An 18,467-nucleotide genomic window follows, 5' to 3' on the forward strand; every position below is an offset into this window, starting at 1 on the left:
CTGATAGGCTCATAACAAAATTGTTGTGAAAATAACTGACAAGTTGCTTCATTAATTCCATGAATGTCAGCAATATTCTGATTTTTTTAGGTTTTAAAAAAACCTTTTGGACTGATTTAGTTTCAATTTTGCTAGATACAGCTTTGGCAACAATACACCACACAGACCTAGATATTCTCCAATGTCTCTGCAACGATGCTTTATTCCCTTGCTTCTTAGTGTTGCAGCTAGCTCAGGAACAATATCATCCCCTGATTACCCTGGATACCAGTGATGTTGTTTATAGGTTTTGTGGTCCCTTGTTTATTCAATAACATTTGTTGGCCATAAATACACCACACAGATATATTATATTGCATAAAGTCTTTCTAGCGATGCCTTGTTCGTTTGCTTCTTGGCGTTGTAGCGAGCTCCGATCCTCTGCGTTTGGTAGCTGGTCCTGCTTGCTCCACAAGCCTAAACAAACAAGAGAGGTAAATGGTAAAAGAAAAACAAGAAAACAATGGTTTCAATAACAGAATAAACTAGATTTTAATTCGTCATGCGGACGAATTAGGTGGTCTGTCTTTATTCTCGCCATCATGATTACTATTACCATGTTCATGCATATCAATATGATCTTCATGATGACAACGGAATGCTCATTATAGATGGAATACTTGTGAAAGACGGGAGATGATAACGCCCTGTGAAAAGGGTCTCTTTGATGTATGACAATACATGTGATATGAAAAAATTGAAATCTGTTTTATCTTGCTAAATTTTAACTTTTATACCATTAAATTATCATGAAGGATCATGTACGAGGTGGTAAAAAGAAAAAAAAATGGAAAAAAAATCTTGTTTACCCCAGGACTCGAACCTGCGCCCTTTAGAAAGCAAGTCAAATGCGTTATCCATTGAGCCACGATATTCCCCATAGAGAATACACGTAAGCAATTTTGAGAATTACAAGTCCAATTTTGCAAGTAAAAAACGGGCATGATCCCGGCATCTGATCAAAAAATGGAGGGCACATTTTGAAAGCTTAGAATCTCAGCTACAACATACTAAAAGCTCAGGGAAAACTGACAAGAAACAATGGAGATATGGCTCACGAAATAGAGGAATGTCGAATCTAGTTTTGACAAAGTCATTTCCCATTGACATTACACACAAAATAAGGAAAAATGACATCCCTCTTTTAATCGCTGTTTTACGCAATGATGCATTTCTCAAAACAAAAATTTTATGTTCATTATGGAGAAAGTACATTCTAAACTACTACATATCAAAATTTGGGCGAAAAACGATCTATATTTGAGAAGTTACAACCAAATTTGCATAAATTTGATGACGTCATTTTTGAAAAAATAAAATTTTTAGTTTAGGCGCCATTTTGATGACGTCATGATATAATTTAGGGACATTGATGACATGATGTCAAATCTACATTTCATATTCTATCGATATATGAAAAAAAATTGGGGGTCAATGGACTATTTAAAGAGCTACAGTGAATTTTCAATAGGCATGTTTTTGCCCATATATGGCCTATAGTGAGAGCTCGCGCGCGCACGTGCTGCAAACTTTAACGGGTGTTAATTTCGTTATTAATGGTCGTAGAAGGTTGATCAAGGTATCAAATTGCTCAGAATTTTATTATCAATGCAATGATATTAAAAAAAACGGTGTTTCTGCATTGCGTTAAGGCGTTATGATAAGCGCGCGCGCAAATTTTTGAAATGCTTAAAATGACCTGAAACGTACCCAAAAAATTTTATAGGCCATTTGGACGATTTTTTACCTTTGACGCGCGCGTCATGACCTTTACATGACCTTTGATGACATTGACAGTTGACCCTTGACCTGAAGTTAATGTCATGTAAATATTGTTAATTTTTGATAATTGATAATGAAGATATGATCAAATGAAGAATTTTACAAAATGGCGCGTAGATGACGTCATCATGACCATATGACCTTGAAAAGCTTAGTATGCCGTCTCTATGATAGATTCTATGTATGACGAAAAAATCAGCAAAATTGATTCAGCCAATTCCGAGAAAAGTTGGCGACAAACATAGGTGCCAAGAATAAAGAAAGAAATAAAGAAAGAAAATTCTGACGAAAACAATAGGTGATCTTTCACAGACAGACCACCTAATAAGTGATAAAACCAAAAGCAACAACCACAATGCCTGCATAACAAGCACGGGTGTCACTGGCATCATCATCATCACAAACACTATCACCATCACCACCACAATTACCATTTTCATCATCATTGTCATCATCACCACAATTACCATTTTCATCACACCACCACCACCACCATCGTTGTCATCATCATCACCACCACAATTACCATTTTCATCATCACCATCACCACCACTACCACCATCATCATCACCAACACTATCATCATCACCACAATTACCATTTTCATCATCATTGTCATCATCACCACAATTACCATTTTCATCACCACCACCACCACCATCATCGTTGTCATCACCATTACCACCACAATTACCATTTTCATCATCATTGTCATCATCACCACAATTACCATTTTCATCATCACCATCACCAACACCACCACTACCACCATCATCACCAACACTATCATCATCACCACAATTACCATTTTCATCATCATTGTCATCATCACCACAATTACCATTTTCATCATCACCACCACCACCACCACCATCGTTGTCATCACCATTACCACCACAATTACCATTTTCATCATCATCGTCATCATCACCACAATTACCATTTTCATCATTACCACCACTACCACCATCATCATCACCAACACTATCATCATCACCACAATTACCATTTTCATCATCATCGTCATCATCACCACAATTACCATTTTCATCACCACCACCACACCACCACCATCGTTGTCATCACCATTACCACCACAATTACCATTTTCATCATCATCGTCATCATCACCACAATTACCATTTTCATCATCACCATCACCACCACCACCACTACCACCATCATCATCACCAACACTATCATCATCACCACAATTACCATTTTCATCATCATCGTCATCATCACCACAATTACCATTTTCATCACCACCACCATCGTTGTCATCACCATTACCACCACAATTACCATTTTCATCATCATCGTCATCATCACCACAATTACCATTTTCATCATCACCATCACCACCACCACCACTACCACCATCATCACCAACACTATCATCATCACCACAATTACCATTTTCATCATCATTTTCATCATCACCACAATTACCATTTTCATCATTACCACCACTACCACCACTACCACCATCATCATCACCAACACTATCATCATCACCACAATTACCATTTTCATCATCATCGTCATCATCACCACAATTACCATTTTCATCACCACCACCACCACCACCATCGTTGTCATCACCATTACCACCACAATTACCATTTTCATCATCATCGTCATCATCACCACAATTACCATTTTCATCATCACCATCACCACCACCACCACTACCACCATCATCATCACCAACATCATCATCATTACCATTAATATTTCATCATCATCATGTCATCATCACCACATTACCAATTTCATCATTACCACCACCACCACCACCATCATCACCACACTACCATCACACCACACATTTACCATTTTCATCATCATCGTCATCATCACCACCACAATTTTATCATCATCACCACCACCATCACCATCATCGTTGTCATCATCACAATTACCACCACAATTACCATTTTCATCATCACCACACCACCATCATCATCCTCATCCTCATCATCGTCGTCATCACTATTACCACAATTACCATTTTCATCATCGTCATCATCACCACCACAATTACCATTTTCATCTTCATCACTACCACCATCACCACCACCATCGTCATCACCACCACTATCACCACCAAAATTGCCATTTTCATCATCACCACCGCCACAATTACCATCCTCATAATCATATGCAAGATTATCATTCTTTTTTTTTTTCATTTACTTACTTTGAAAACTTAAGTAGAATGTATACTTACTTCTGTAAGATAGGCTTGGCTTCGTTGATTATGTAGTTTTCTGGATCTGGGCTTGGGTCTAGGACCAGATAATCAGCAATATATTCAGGCTTCAAACACATGATACCAGATTGAACCAACTCATCAAGGGCAACCTGAAATGGCAAAAGATGTTGAAATGCTTTAAATTTATCTACAAGTATGAAAAACTCACATTAAGAGCATTTTACATCAAATGATTGTTCTAAAAATTTTTACATTCAGACTTACTTATCACAATATTGTATACAAATATACTAACCACTTAAATGGGATAAACAAACGTAGATATATGGGCAATTTTATAACATGATTTTGAATTTTTGAACATCTATCCTAGATTTTCCTACATGCATACTCCAAGAACTGCTCAAGCCAAAACAGAAACAAATCATTTGAGGATGGTCTAACATACAGTGGTCTCAACTGCAAATAAAAAAAAATTATCCTACTTATTTGAACAGAAGGCTAATGTGCGCATATCCTTACCGCTTCGGCTGTGACTTTGACCTTATGAAGGTCAAAGAAAGCATGGCTAGCATCAAGATGGTTGGTAAATGGAGGTCTGACAGCAAGGACTTTAGCGCCACCAGCTTCCAGAAGACGTTTGAAACACATCTCTTTACTCTTCTCAACCATCAGCACGACCTTCCAGCCATCAAACGCTCCAATGCTTGAGCCCATCTAAACATCAGATAATAATCAAATTTAGATGGTTACAGAAAAAACAAATAAACACACAAGTTATGCCCAAAAAATTGTGAACCCAACTACAAATTGCACTCCTTCATGTCGAGTGTTGAATGTAGACAACACTACACTGTTCGGTGAGCCCAGAGAAACAAACATTATAAAATGTAATATTTTATCACCTGACTTCAAAATTAAATATCTAAAACATGGCAGGACTTGAACTCTTTAGATATGTTCATTTTCGTGTGGGTTACTTATGAGCACCATTGTAGGTGATGACTTTGCCTCTTGCATCATGTATACATGTCTAAGCCCCTCAAACAAAACAAAGTCGAGTCTCTTTTCTGCATTGATATAATGAAAATAACATTAATCCAAGATATGTTACCTCAATATGTCATCCCCATGGCAACACATCAAAATATTCAGAAAATGCCGTTTGCATTTCTTTGCTCCATGACCACTATGTTTAGCAGTAGTATAATTGAAGCAATGTGCCAAGTCATTTAGTAATGGTGGCTCACATATTTTGATATTTAAAAATCAAATATATGTATATAATTGTAAGGATATTCAAGCATTCCAGCAGTTGATTTCTCACATTTTTTCAATTCTTTTGAATACTACAAATCCTCATCATGTGGATAATTCCATATTAATAACGCATTTTCTACTGAATAATGCTACATTAGGTTTTCACTTTATAAAGTGATCTTCTAACCTTTTCTTGTTCCTGAATCCGACACCTCCATCTTGTAGCAGCACGAGCCATCTTCTTACCGGTCTCACTCAATTTACTCAGATCGGTCCTATTACCCCACTCGTGAGGTTCTTCCTATTAAAAAAAGAGATCAATCGGAATGTTCATGTGGTGAATTCCACTTATTTGATTAATAGCATTACGCTCATATTTTAAATTATGAAATATTTCTGATTTCATGTAACAAAATAAGGGAAAGTACTGTCATGACATCATCAGTCTACTGAATATTCATGAAAATGTGAATATAACTGTTTTTACAAAACATTGCTGAAGTTGAAAATTTGAAAACGTCACCTATTATCATTCTGCTCCTTGAAATTTAATATATATATCTAGATGTAATTTTCAGTCAAGAGTACCCCTTATTTTATTCTCAAATTTTTGATATATACCATCAATATTTATTACACCATTGCTAAGGACAAATTTGGCCAAAAAAAGAGATAACATTTGTCTGGTATAAACATGTATGGGAAGTTGCTTCGACTTAGGTCACTGCTTGAAGGTCTACTTATACAAATTGTGGGGGCATCATGATCTAGTGGTTTTGACTCGTCTTTCAATCCGAGAGACCTGGGTTTGATTCCCAGCCATAGCGTGTTTTCCTTCAGCAAGAAATTTACCTACATTAGGCTGCACTCAACCCAGGTGAGGTGAATGGGTACCTGGTATGAAGAAATTCCTTGAATGCTTCGGCACCTACATGGTAGCACAGCTACTGCCAGGGTAATAATAGCAGCGATTTGCATCATCAGGCAAAAAGCACTTTATAAATCCAGCTATTATTACTATAATTATTTAAGGTTGACTATATACCTAGATGAAGTCAAAGATGACATACCTCAACAAAGGCCTTCTCTGCTCTGCAAGCCTCAAAGTAGGATTTATGAAGAACCCATTTACCGGTAGCGAGAGCCGCCAGATACTTCTCATTCCTGGTTGGATTACCTGAAATAAAACCAAACAAAATATAACACATTTTCACATTATAATAAACACAATAAACATAAATATATAATAATCGATTCTTAGAGAGGCGTAATACCATATAATAGTCTATACATGTGGAAGAATTGTTTTAAACTTTGTATAGTTCTAATACATGTACTAATAATACTAACAATAACAAATTGTATTTACATTGCAGTTTAAATCAAGTTAGATAAGAATTCAAACATCGAATTGTTACATCATAAACCAAGTCGTATCGTAGGAGCCTAATGAAATATATCTTAGACTTAATGTCGGACCTCTCGAGCATCCAAAGCTTGGCTAATATTGCCTTATGTGGGGTAGCACTACGCAAAGCAGACTTCATCTGTATCTTGCCATAAGAAAGTCTGAAGATATTGCTAATCCGACGCCAAGTGATACGATCACATACCTACAATAATATGAGAGCAAGAGGCATCAAAGTATTGAGCGTCTTTAACTTCTCCGCCAAGCTCTTCGATGAGGGCGCTATAATCAATCTTCTCATGAGCTCCCATTCCAGTGAACAGAAACTTGGGAGGCAATGCTGGTTGCTTAGTCAAAACCTGGGGAGAAATAAGAATATTGATATTTCACATCACATCTATGGACAGACCTTGATTGATTTTACTGAATACAATTTTTTTAAATTAATATTGCAAATATTACTCTCCTCTTCCCTCTACAATAATCTGAAGTCCTGACAGATGTCTCATGCCACAAAAAACTTTTGTTCCACTCATCTAAAACAGTCTCAACTTTCATCATGATCATTTTTTTTTGGGGGGGAGGAATGGAATGGTATACACAGGTTGAATGCTTTATTTCATTGATAATTTTCAAGTTAACACAAAGCTGGATAGCCAAGGTTAATTTTTTTGTTAGATGATATCAAGGGAAAGAATGACTAACCTCTTGTTGTGGATCATCCTGCGTATCGTCCATTGGTTGTGGAGCCACGGCGGGCCTTGCAGGGGGTAGTCTAATAGGAGGAGCTTTAGGGGTAGGACTAGGTGGGCTGTCCTCGTGTTTGTGAGAACTGCTTGCACCGTGTCGAGCTACATCGGTCTTGGTTTCCGCATGATCCTGGTATAAACAAGAATTTGATCAGTTTAGAATGTATGCAGCCACAAATATTATGTATCATATCATACCACCACCACCACCATCAATCATCACCATCGTCCTCATAACCAGCTTCACACATTCATCAATATGAAATATAATCTAGCATTAGTAAAGTGGAGGATGGGGTCCTTAAAATTCTATACAAAGAATAATTTGTGAGTTTCAACAGTCCGAACATTGAAAGGTTAGGTCACTCAGTCAACAAAAAACCTATCCTTGGCCGAGGGGTTTCTACCTATAATTATACTAATCTGACCAAAATCTTTATTTGCATTGGAAATATTTCAGTGTTCTCAGAAAACAATGAGTCTGGATTTGTAGGTACCTCGACCATTTGCTCTTCCATCTGCTGGGCATCCTCCCCATCTTGTTCTTCAGGTTCATCGAGTCCATTGTCTGCTCGCTTGATCTGAGCCATGATCTTTGCTTTCTCTTTCCGGCTCGTAGGATCATCCCATGTAATCTGAACACTCTGAGAAGCCTCAACATGTTGACCTATAACCAAAGAAAAAAGAATTCTTCTACTTGTTACCGGTACTAAAATTAGAAATGGTCTTGCTCCTACATACCTCCAAAATCTCATTTCAGATAAAGTAAAAGATAAAAATCTCAGAACTTCTTCTACACACTTGTTACAGTCTCCTTCACTTCATACTTTTTATCACTATGGTACCATGCTTTCACAGTCAGTGCTCCCACTCTCTGGAATAATCTTCCCTTACAAATCGGTCAGTCCACTATCGAAAATCCTTTAAATATCTTCCTATCCTAATTATAATTATTCTGGATTTCTCTTATTCCTTTTATTTGATTTAATTTTTCATGAAATGCATATATTAACTAATTAGTATTACGATTTTGTGCTATTTCTATTCTGAAGTTCTTTGAAACCTGTATTAAGAAGCTATAAATAAATATACAGTCCGACCTCTCTTCTCTGGCCTCCCCTTATCTGGATCTCTCTATTATCCGGACATGCACTTGCCAAGATTTTTTTTTAATTCAATCTAGTACCTGAGGAAATGAGATTTCAATCTAAACTCAATCCTATACGTAAACTCACTTTGATTACATATATTTCCCAATAAAGTCAACCTACAACAAAATTATTTTTCATGAAAATATTTCACCCAAATCCCCAAAAGAACTTGGGCATAATAGTTTCCAGTAAATCAGGGTGCTGCTCAAACATTTCATTACGTTTCTCTTTACGCTTCGCGGGAAAAAAACACGTATTGCTAGCTAACGTAAGGCCTCAATACGGACAGCGCCATCTGTCATGTTTGAGCCTACAGTCAGTGTAATAATGGCTGACATTGCGAAGCTGCGATAACCGCCGCGATGATCTAATTGTAAAACTTGGTTTTATCGAGTCATTCTCTTTCTTTCGAGATATGCTTGATGTATACCTCAGTCATTTTAGCAGGTAAATTATCAGAGCTTTGGCCATCGATCGATTTCATTTTCGTAAAAACACTGCATACCGGTATAATTTGCACTGACACTGCAGTGAACACTGTCCACTACAATAGTGTAGCTATGGCCGTTGGCCTAGGGAGGCAGCCGACAGCGCAGCTTTGTGTATTTAATATTGGGTCTCCCAGATCCGGATAAATCCCTTATCCGAATCGGTGCTGGTCCCAACGTGTCCGGATAAGAGAGGTTGGACTGTAATGTATTATTTCATTAAGATCATTTTGTCATGATGACAAATTGAGACAATTCTATGAAGTACGTACATGTGACCCTCTGCATGCAAGAACTGACCAGATTTATCTCTTTGTTCTTCAGATAAAAAGAGGGGTCTACTGCTCATGGCTTGAGGAATGAAATTAGGAGAATAAGGGGTCGGATGGACAAAAAAGTTGGTTTAATGGATTTGCCCAGAACAAAACCAAGCTTATACTTTTAGAAAGCTTTGGTTATTCTTTTTACCTGAATACCATCTTTTATTACTTTGATCTACTAACATCTTCATGCTCATCAATTTCTTGTTTTCTAGCAATTCCTGAAATTGCAGCTACATAAACACTGGCGATCATTTAATGGCAAAAGTTCTTCAAAATGGAACTATATTCACTGTAACCCTAAAGCTTGAGGTATGCTACACCATGGGTGGGTGGGGACAGAATCCACCGGACATATACAAGATATTGCATAATGTTGGAAACCTTAGCTGGATATTATTTTGCTCTTGGATACACAAGATGCTACAGCGAAAAAAAAGTCATGCAGAGAGATCACATGAGTCTTCTAGAAGGTGGATTTAACTCCACCTAGCCCTTTTAGGGTTAAAAGAAATTACAAACATTTGGTAAATTACCTGACAAACATTTCCAAATCCATCTTTGGCAAAATAAGGAGTAGTCTTGACACTATGCAAGTTAAGATTCTCGATCTACTTCTCATTATCATAAAAGTCGCATACTTTACCTGAATCTTTGCTAGTCCCTTCCTCCTTTTTCTTCACCCTAGACCTTGTACTTCTCCTTCCATTGCTACTGTCATCAGCACTGGTCGTATCTCCAGCCAACGAGATGGAAGCGCTGCTACCAGGCCGCCGGCTACGTCTTCGACTACCCCTTAGATTCCTACAATAACACCAGTAATAACAAAATTCACGCTCTAAGATATCTATTTCTCAAGATTTGTCTGACTATGGACACATGCAGGGGGGTGTTTCATCAATATTGTCGCGCGACAACTGTCAGCGCTGACAAAAATTGCATTTCACGAAACTCACGGAGCTCCTCTGACAATGGTCAGAGCATTTTTATTTTACAAATCGTCTTGAACGAGGTTCGCTGACTAATTAGGCCATGCCCACTTCCAAAGTCGTGAAAAATAGGAAAAGTTTGATGTTTTCGCCGCGACGATTCAAAATGAAACAAAGAAATTAGTAGAAGCGAAGGTCCCCGGAGAGGTGAATGAGGATTTTACCGTAAAACCCTTCAAAATGTTGTTCATATTGTATGTAAGGTGATTGAATTATTTGTGGTGCGTAATTATCAAATAAATTTCAAGAAAAGGATCTTCTGGCAGGACCCATGTCCAGACCAACAACGGCCAACGGCAACGTATAGTCTGTCCATACACGTTTTTATGATCCGCACATGGCTGCAATTTTATAAATTTTGCAAAGAGAATTCTTTATATTGTTCTACCTTTATGTCATTCTATGTTACAAATCATAATTTTTCATTTCCTTTGGTCTTGTATTAATTCTTTTGCTCGGTGTGGTCGGAGATATCCTCGATCACCAGGCAAACCAGCATGTGCAATTGTTAATGTACACATAATCTATAGGGCCATCCTAATTCTGTGTTACAGATATTGGAATTGAACAGGAGCTAAACCACATGGTAATAGCGTGAGTGGTAAATTGGATGTTCTCAACTTATTTAGCATATAGGCTTCCGTGCTTCAATAGAAATGAACAGCTGCTTGAATAATTTTGTTGCTAGTTGCAAGTCCAGCCATGAAAACTTCTTTGCACTGTGCAAGTGACCCTGCCTTGAGGTACTAGTAATGACTAGTGTGTTTGGGTGTGTATGAGTGTTTGTGTGTATGTATACTAATATGCATGCATATAACCAAATCTCCATTCTTTGTCATTTTTTGTGTATTTTTTTTATTTTATTTTTTTTTGGAACAGGAGGTCAGGAGAACAGCCTAAGTGAAAATATGATTTCTCTCATTGCAAATTAAATAAAATTTAACGACCAAGAAATCCATTCTATCATTACCAGTTATCAGAAGTACAGACAGACAAAATACTACAGATAAATGCACAAGTTATCCATTACAAAGTTGTAGGTAGTATTAATCGCCGGGAGAGATCACTTACCCTCAATGGACTCTTTCTCCAAACTTTCCCTCTGTGGGTGCCTCACTTTTTACAGTCCATTGTTTATAAACATTCGAGAAAGCAAGTCTCATTTACCCACCCTTGTTCAGGGTTCAAATAGGGGTCAATGTTCGGAGTTCACATAATTTCAATTTCGTTGTAGATTGTGCAATTTATGGTGTGATCTCTCTGATCTTTCGTACTTACTCTGGAGTGAGATTAGTGATTTACCACATGTTTGATACCAAAACAGTATACAGTCAATCTGAGAGGAGAACAGGGCTTCTTATCTGCTCTGTAAGCTCTAACACAATTTATTCAATGGGATCATTTCTGAAAACTGAGACGCACGGTCGGGGCGCCTGCTAATGTTGAGCCCTGGATTACCCATGGCAAAGGAAAGGAGATGGAAAGTCCACGACTACATAAGCATCAAATGTGATCAAAGATATCTTGCTTGACCCTAGATTTCAACAGCTTATATTGAAACTCATGTTCAGCAATCGCTTCGTACACTGAAGCTTGATGCTCAGGCCCAAGAGGCCCGATATTGGATCTTGAATTAAGTGTTTTACAAGAAATCTAAAAAAAAAAAATTGACCACTTGGAGTCACAGGTAGAGACCCAATCCTAAACCAACAAGCAAGCTCTTCACCAGATAATTCAGCAAGAACAATATAGGAGGAATTTTCTGGGTTTTTTGGTCTTCCAAAGACAAAAGATGAATCTACAGATGCTTTGGTCATCAAACTTTCATCAAAGACCCTTGGAGTCCCACTTTCTACTGAAGATCTTTAGAGCGTACCCATCGTGTCCACAGGAAGCTGGCAAGTAAGAAGAAGTCGATACTTGAGAACCTAACACCAATTAACTCCAACTTGCTCAACAAGGCCTGTAACAGCAAGCATGTCAAGTTGGTGTGGTCAAGGAAGCAAGAAGACATTACCAAGCTCTTGCCTCATTAGGAGGATTGATATGATCTCAGACTCCAAGAGTGAAAATCATTGAACCAAATCATTCTCAACGATGTCTTCTGGTCATACTTTTTTTTCTCTTATTTCATTTACCCGAACTTTTTGATTGTTTTCTTGTATCCTCGAGTGTGCTTTGTATTTTTATGTGATTGTGTGGTGGAACTTCAAAATGTTTTTCTTGCCAAAATTTTTCTCTAGAAAGATTGGTGATGCAGTGTGTGTTTGATATATGGACCTGTTCTTTTGGTTTTAATGATCCTGTGTCAAATTATTTAAGTACCCAGTGTATAAATATATTCCCTATTAACCATTCTGAAGATGATGATTTTAGATTAATTTTAATGAGCCTTTTCTCCTTGAACAAGGATGAACATTTGCAAGACTGAAGCATCTGAAAATTAATCCTCTTTGTTTAAATATCAACATATTTTAAAAAGATAACGTATTCTGTGACATCCAAACTGGAGGCACTCTTTATAAGCCAACCCATTGCAAGTATTTTTTTACTGACAAGCTGAATAAATCCCCTTATAATAATTCCCTTAGCCGTATACACTTCAATGCACAAAGTTTGCCCAAAACTTTGGTGATATTTATGCACTTTTAACTTCTTCTGGGAGAATGTTTACAGCAATAGGTACATCAGAAACATGGCTGAATGAAAAGATAAATAGTAACATGTACAATGTTGATGGATAAGGATCCTATGTGTGTCTAGGTGTGTTTATGTATGTGTGGGATGTGGTGCGAGCAGTGGGTGTGTTTGCACAAGGGTGCATTTGTATGAGTCCCTGCATGTACAATTTCTTTTTTTCATTATTTTTGTAATTACTTTGTAATACACCATATGTAAGGGCCAATATTTTACAAGCTTCTGCTTCTTTTTTGGTCCTAACCATTTTGTTATATATTATGCTTTTGTAATTGAGTTATATTTTACATTGCTTGAATAAAATGAGTGGATATATAACTGGCCAGTGAGTTGTTAATCACAAGAACAATTAGACAAAGTGTAAGAAACATTCCAGACAAGATGCATCAAGTTTACAGCCAAAGGAGAAATTTTCTAGTTTTATACAAAACTATGATGTACCAAAGTGTGGTGTCACATTTTTTTTGCGCATTTCAGCATTTTGTGAGCATATTTTGATAGAGCAAATTGATAAATCTCCACACACTAAATTTGACATGACTTGGTTCATGGTGGACCAAGGTATGGCTGCATAAATACCTGAAAGACCAAATTGATATCAGCTTCACTTGGTCTGGTCCATATTAACACAGCCCGAGTTTGGAAACCAAGGACAGCTACAAAATTCAGGTTCTTGGTTTTTTTCATCATGCTTTGTCAAAACACTGACATGGACAAGTTTTTTGATTGCTTTCAGTACTGCATAGATTAGAATACACTCGACTTACATTGTCGATGGCATGATGTCCTCAAGCTGTTTCTGAAGATTAATAGAAGTCCCATGATCCCCTGCTGTCTTGCTTTGCTCTTCGTTCTCTACCGCCCTCAACAGTTCATCATCGGACATGGTATCTGCTTCAATGTCTTCTTTCTTCTCAACGGCTGGTGGAGGTTTAGGTGGAGGTGGTTTAGGGGCTAGTGGTGTGGCCACGGCAACGGGTGTGACCTTTGACCTCATTGAGCGAGCAGGTGTGCGACCTTGGGAAGCAACCACCGACTGCAAGAGAGTTTATGATTAATGCAGAATATTACTATTTACCAATTGAGAATTTTTAAGAGGTAATGTAATATAACCAAGAGACATACTAGTAGGAACAAATTGATAATTTTGCTAATGTATGTAAATCCTGAGAAATAGGTTGACATTGCTTGCATAAGTCACTGATTCTCTCCTGTTCAAAGCAAATACAAACCATTAAATACTAGTTTTACTGGCATCTCAGTGCTATATCTGATTAATCTTTCTCTTTTGTGCTCATTATTTTACCAAACCACAAAATGAAAACAGGTATGAATGAGTAAAAAAGTAGAAAGACACACAAGTTCCTGAGAATTATTTTAGACAAGCCAGTTTTTATTGTATTAAATATGAAGTCACTAAATCTTTTATGATCACAAATATCTGAAAACATGCATTATTCCGGTACGCACCATAGATCTGGGCATTATTTCAACTGATTGAAGATGGCCATAAACCACTCTTATCCAGTGTGACTTATTTTTCATAGAATGATTTATTTTTTTCACACAAAAACATGTAAAGGTGACTTTCATCCTAATATACATTATTTTTCATTTCAATAATCGTATAGATAAAAAGAAAACAACTTATTAAGATACTAACCAGACTAAGTTTTGGGTTGTAAGTGTGTGGGTAGCAGGATTCATCAAGTCTCTTATTTTCTTCTTGACAAGCCAGCAGCCAATGCGAGGAAACGATGATCTTCCCTTGGCTCTTGGCTAGACGGAATTCCTTGGCCGTGTCATTGGCTTTGCCCTGAAACAAAATCATACAGAAAGCAGAAAAATAGCTGATTTACTGTGAACACGAGCAGACTTTTCACGAAAATCAAACAATGAAAATGACAAGTTATTAAACAAGTCAAAATCAAGGAAAGTTGTCAAATCTGAATGTTGATTGAACACTCTCTTGGGTCCTGTGGGCATGTTGTAATAAACACATAATTTCCTGAACAAACTTATTGTCGGCATATCAAATGAAAGAATTATGAAATGTTATTGCACTTGTATTAATATAATAAATAAGTTTTATGAAATAGGCCCTAGAGAAAGATGGTGACTGATGGAATGGAGAGATGAAATGTGACAGCTGACTAACCTGGAAGATAAAATGAGTGCACTTCTCATCGTAAGTCCAGTGGTACTCGGCGCCCAATGCCATGGCAATGTCGTTGTAATCTCCTTGCTTTCTGCTCAGTTTCTTACTCACACAGATGACAACTCCATGAAGAATACCAGGTGCAGGCTCCTAGATGTGGATATACAGAGATCAGTTAGATATGTTATAAAGGCACTGAGATATGTTGACAACAGTGTCCTAAACACCATGGTTAACAATGCTCAACAACGAATCAAAATCAAGGATTCCTTACATATTACCATAGAAGTTACAACTATGCAACAGGGACCTGATATTTGCTTTCGTTGGCTCTAGAAACTGTTACCATTAGGTTTGAGATCAAGTGGCGAGTTAGGTCACAGAGAACCTTGGTCTCGTGAGCAATTAACTACTTTACAGAATAACTGGCCGTCAAATCACATACAAACCCACCTCATTTATCAAACTTTCATTTATTCACTGTACTCTATGAACTGGATGCATTCTGTCTTGGCTAACTTATTCCAATGCACAGAAAATAACTATAAACATTAGTAATTTTCACATTTTTCCATCTCATACATCCAAAATGGAATAACATAGTAAAGAAATACCCACAACCCCAAATAAATTGATATATTTCAACAATAGATCCCTCTCCATCTACATAGCTTCTCATTACTTTAGTATTAAACCCAACCTTGTGTCTTACACAAATGGACACTGCTCCTAAGGCAGCTGAATAAACAAGATTGGATTGTATCAAGTCATGTACCCACTACACCAACCTCTTCTTTGAAGACAGTGTCATCATCTTCATCTTCTGACCTTCCTGCTTTAGTACTTCCCATCTGTAGGGCATTGGTGATGTTCTGATGAAAGAATTCCTCCAAGGGCTAAATGAAATGTGGACAGACTAAACTTTCGAAGTTCTTACTAGTATTTCCATGGTCTTCCGACAGTCTCTCAAGATTTTTAGAGATCACTGTAAGACTCATGAGAGGTCAATGAAAGATCATTTGAAGACAAGAGTCCATCGAAAGACAAGGAAGAGTCCATGGAAAGAATTCTAAAAGATCATTTGTTGCAGAAAAGATCTCTGAAACACCATTGAAAGATATCTATAGGACTTGTATAAAAGTATCAGTCTTTCATAGTTCTTTGAGGAGTCTTTCTGAGCCATTCCCCAGAGAAGACAAATTTCAGTGATCTTGAAGATTGCTTTAAGACCTTGCCAATTTTTGGTCTTTCAAACTATGTGGAATGGGGGCCGATGGTGGAAAAACTTACATGTTGAGGCAATTTCATTCATTCCCCCAAATAGTCCAACACAATACTGGTAAGATTCTGATATGTATAATGATTTTATTGTAAAGGATAAAGCCACTCTGAAATTGTAACAAAATATTTCACAATACCATAATTCCTTGGGAATAGTCTCTCAATGTATTCTATTATTACTCACATGTTAGAAAAGTATCAGGCAAACCATTTAACGGCCATATTGCAATAGCACAGGAAAAACCTGTTTTTACTCTCTAACATCCTATTATATTTCAAATTCTGAAGATTTGGTCAGGTTTGAGCAGCCTAAAACCAAGTTTTGATACTCCCAATAAATCATCATCACCATGATCAAATAAAACTCACCAGACTAGACTTCCTTCGATGACCCTTCCCTACTGGCATTCCAGGAGAATCTAAAGCTTCTACAGCATCATCCAGGTCAAACGAGGGTGTGAAACCTGGACGTAAGATCCTGCTTGGAGTGCTCTCTTTGCCAGGAGTCTGACCTCTGACCTGTTCAATGCTCTTGTTTGCGATTGGTTGTTTCACCATCTCTAGGGTTTTGTTCCTGACAGGCCGTCCAGCAGGGGTTGTGGCTTTAGACATCAGTTTGCTAGTACTTGCTCCTGTATCCTGCACAGATCTCTCCTTGATTGTTACACTCTTTGGTGTCTTCTGAGGATGATCCTCAAGAGGCTTTTCTTGTTGATTTTCTGACTTTGGAATGGTTTTTGTTTGTTCTGGTGTGGTTTCCTTGGCTTTTAGCATTTCCTCGGGAGGTGAAGATGGTTTCTTTGGTGGTAACGGTTCCTCCTTAGTAGACATGTCACTTGGTTCTTCCTTTGGGAGATCCACAAGGTAGTTCTTTTCTGGTTGTTTTTTACCTGTTCTGGCGCAGTCCAGAAGCCATCTGCAAAATACAAGATTAATATTTTAAGCTGCTCACTAGATAAATAATTGTCTCAAGAAAAAAAAATCATTTTAAAACGAAACTTGAAGATGAGGTTTAATATAGCTTCAAGAAAAATAAATTTTGGAATTTAAACAATATCAAATTCTGATCCCAACATGTAATGGACAAAATGAATTTCTACAGCAAAATTGCAAAAAAGCAAATTCCGAGCTGTGGAACCCTGGAGATGAATCAACTGTCCTCAGAGAATTTATGGAAAGATCAGAGCAAATGACCTGGATGAAAGACGACACTTACCGTCTAGTTATGGCAGGGACCTTCCATTTCTTAGAAGCCACATACTTGGTACCCTCTGGGTCTCTTAGTAGTAGATGAGTGTTTGCTTCTAGGTTGTTTATAGCTTTCCTAACAAAGTACTCCTGGCATTGTGCTCCCAACAGCTCAGCAATGTGAAGGAGACAGTCGCGTTCTACGAAGCTGTACTGACTACAGAAGCAGAAAGAATACAATCTTTAATCATATTAGGAAGGCAAAATATAATTAACATACGCTCACATCAACTATACACAGTGTTTTTTCAAATTCAGTTTAATTTCAGTCATAACAATCAAAAGATGACTTATATTTGCTCAAAAGGGTATCATTAGAAGGTTAATTTAAAATCAATATCAAACATTATCTTGGTAATTTTAAATAGATGGACTAAATTAAAAGCTGCGATAAAAATCTGATGAATAGATCATATCACTCAAGATACACGTCAGGATCAGACCAGTAATTTATGTTAGTTTTTGTTTAGTATGCTGATCGTCTTGCAGTCAAATCATACATACAGCATATCATGTAATGCTTTTATTTTAAAGGGACTATCTTGGTAAGCAATTTTAGATCAGTGAATTATCCCAGATAATCTTAACCTACTGAAATCCTTGCATCTGATTGGCTAAGACGTAAGTTGTCTGTGGATGGATATCACTGACAAGACCCTTTCGTGAAACCCGCCCTGTG

General features: G+C 37.3%; 1 protein-coding gene across 2 annotated transcripts in view; it reads right to left on the reverse strand.

Annotated features, from left to right (window-relative positions):
- Nucleotides 1–98: 98 nt before the first annotated feature.
- The window catches only part of LOC121411613 (DNA topoisomerase 2-binding protein 1-like), a 48,874-nt gene continuing 30,505 nt past the window's right edge, over nt 99–18,467 (reverse strand). For both annotated transcript variants that reach the window (XM_041604421.1, XM_041604422.1), the window contains 15 exons: nt 17,757–17,945; nt 16,910–17,456; nt 16,048–16,155; nt 15,260–15,409; nt 14,765–14,917; nt 13,869–14,137; nt 10,062–10,219; nt 7,954–8,123; nt 7,413–7,586; nt 6,913–7,066; nt 6,370–6,476; nt 5,487–5,600; nt 4,562–4,756; nt 4,055–4,188; nt 99–456 (listed from right to left, as the gene is read on the reverse strand). In XM_041604421.1, the coding sequence (XP_041460355.1) occupies nt 369–456; nt 4,055–4,188; nt 4,562–4,756; nt 5,487–5,600; nt 6,370–6,476; nt 6,913–7,066; nt 7,413–7,586; nt 7,954–8,123; nt 10,062–10,219; nt 13,869–14,137; nt 14,765–14,917; nt 15,260–15,409; nt 16,048–16,155; nt 16,910–17,456; nt 17,757–17,945 (2,710 nt within the window). In that variant the 3' untranslated portion in view covers nt 99–368. The remainder of the gene's footprint in view (nt 457–4,054; nt 4,189–4,561; nt 4,757–5,486; nt 5,601–6,369; nt 6,477–6,912; nt 7,067–7,412; nt 7,587–7,953; nt 8,124–10,061; nt 10,220–13,868; nt 14,138–14,764; nt 14,918–15,259; nt 15,410–16,047; nt 16,156–16,909; nt 17,457–17,756; nt 17,946–18,467) is intronic.

This window comes from Lytechinus variegatus, chromosome 3 (genome assembly GCF_018143015.1).
Source record: "Lytechinus variegatus isolate NC3 chromosome 3, Lvar_3.0, whole genome shotgun sequence".
Classification (NCBI taxonomy): domain Eukaryota; kingdom Metazoa; phylum Echinodermata; class Echinoidea; order Temnopleuroida; family Toxopneustidae; genus Lytechinus; species Lytechinus variegatus.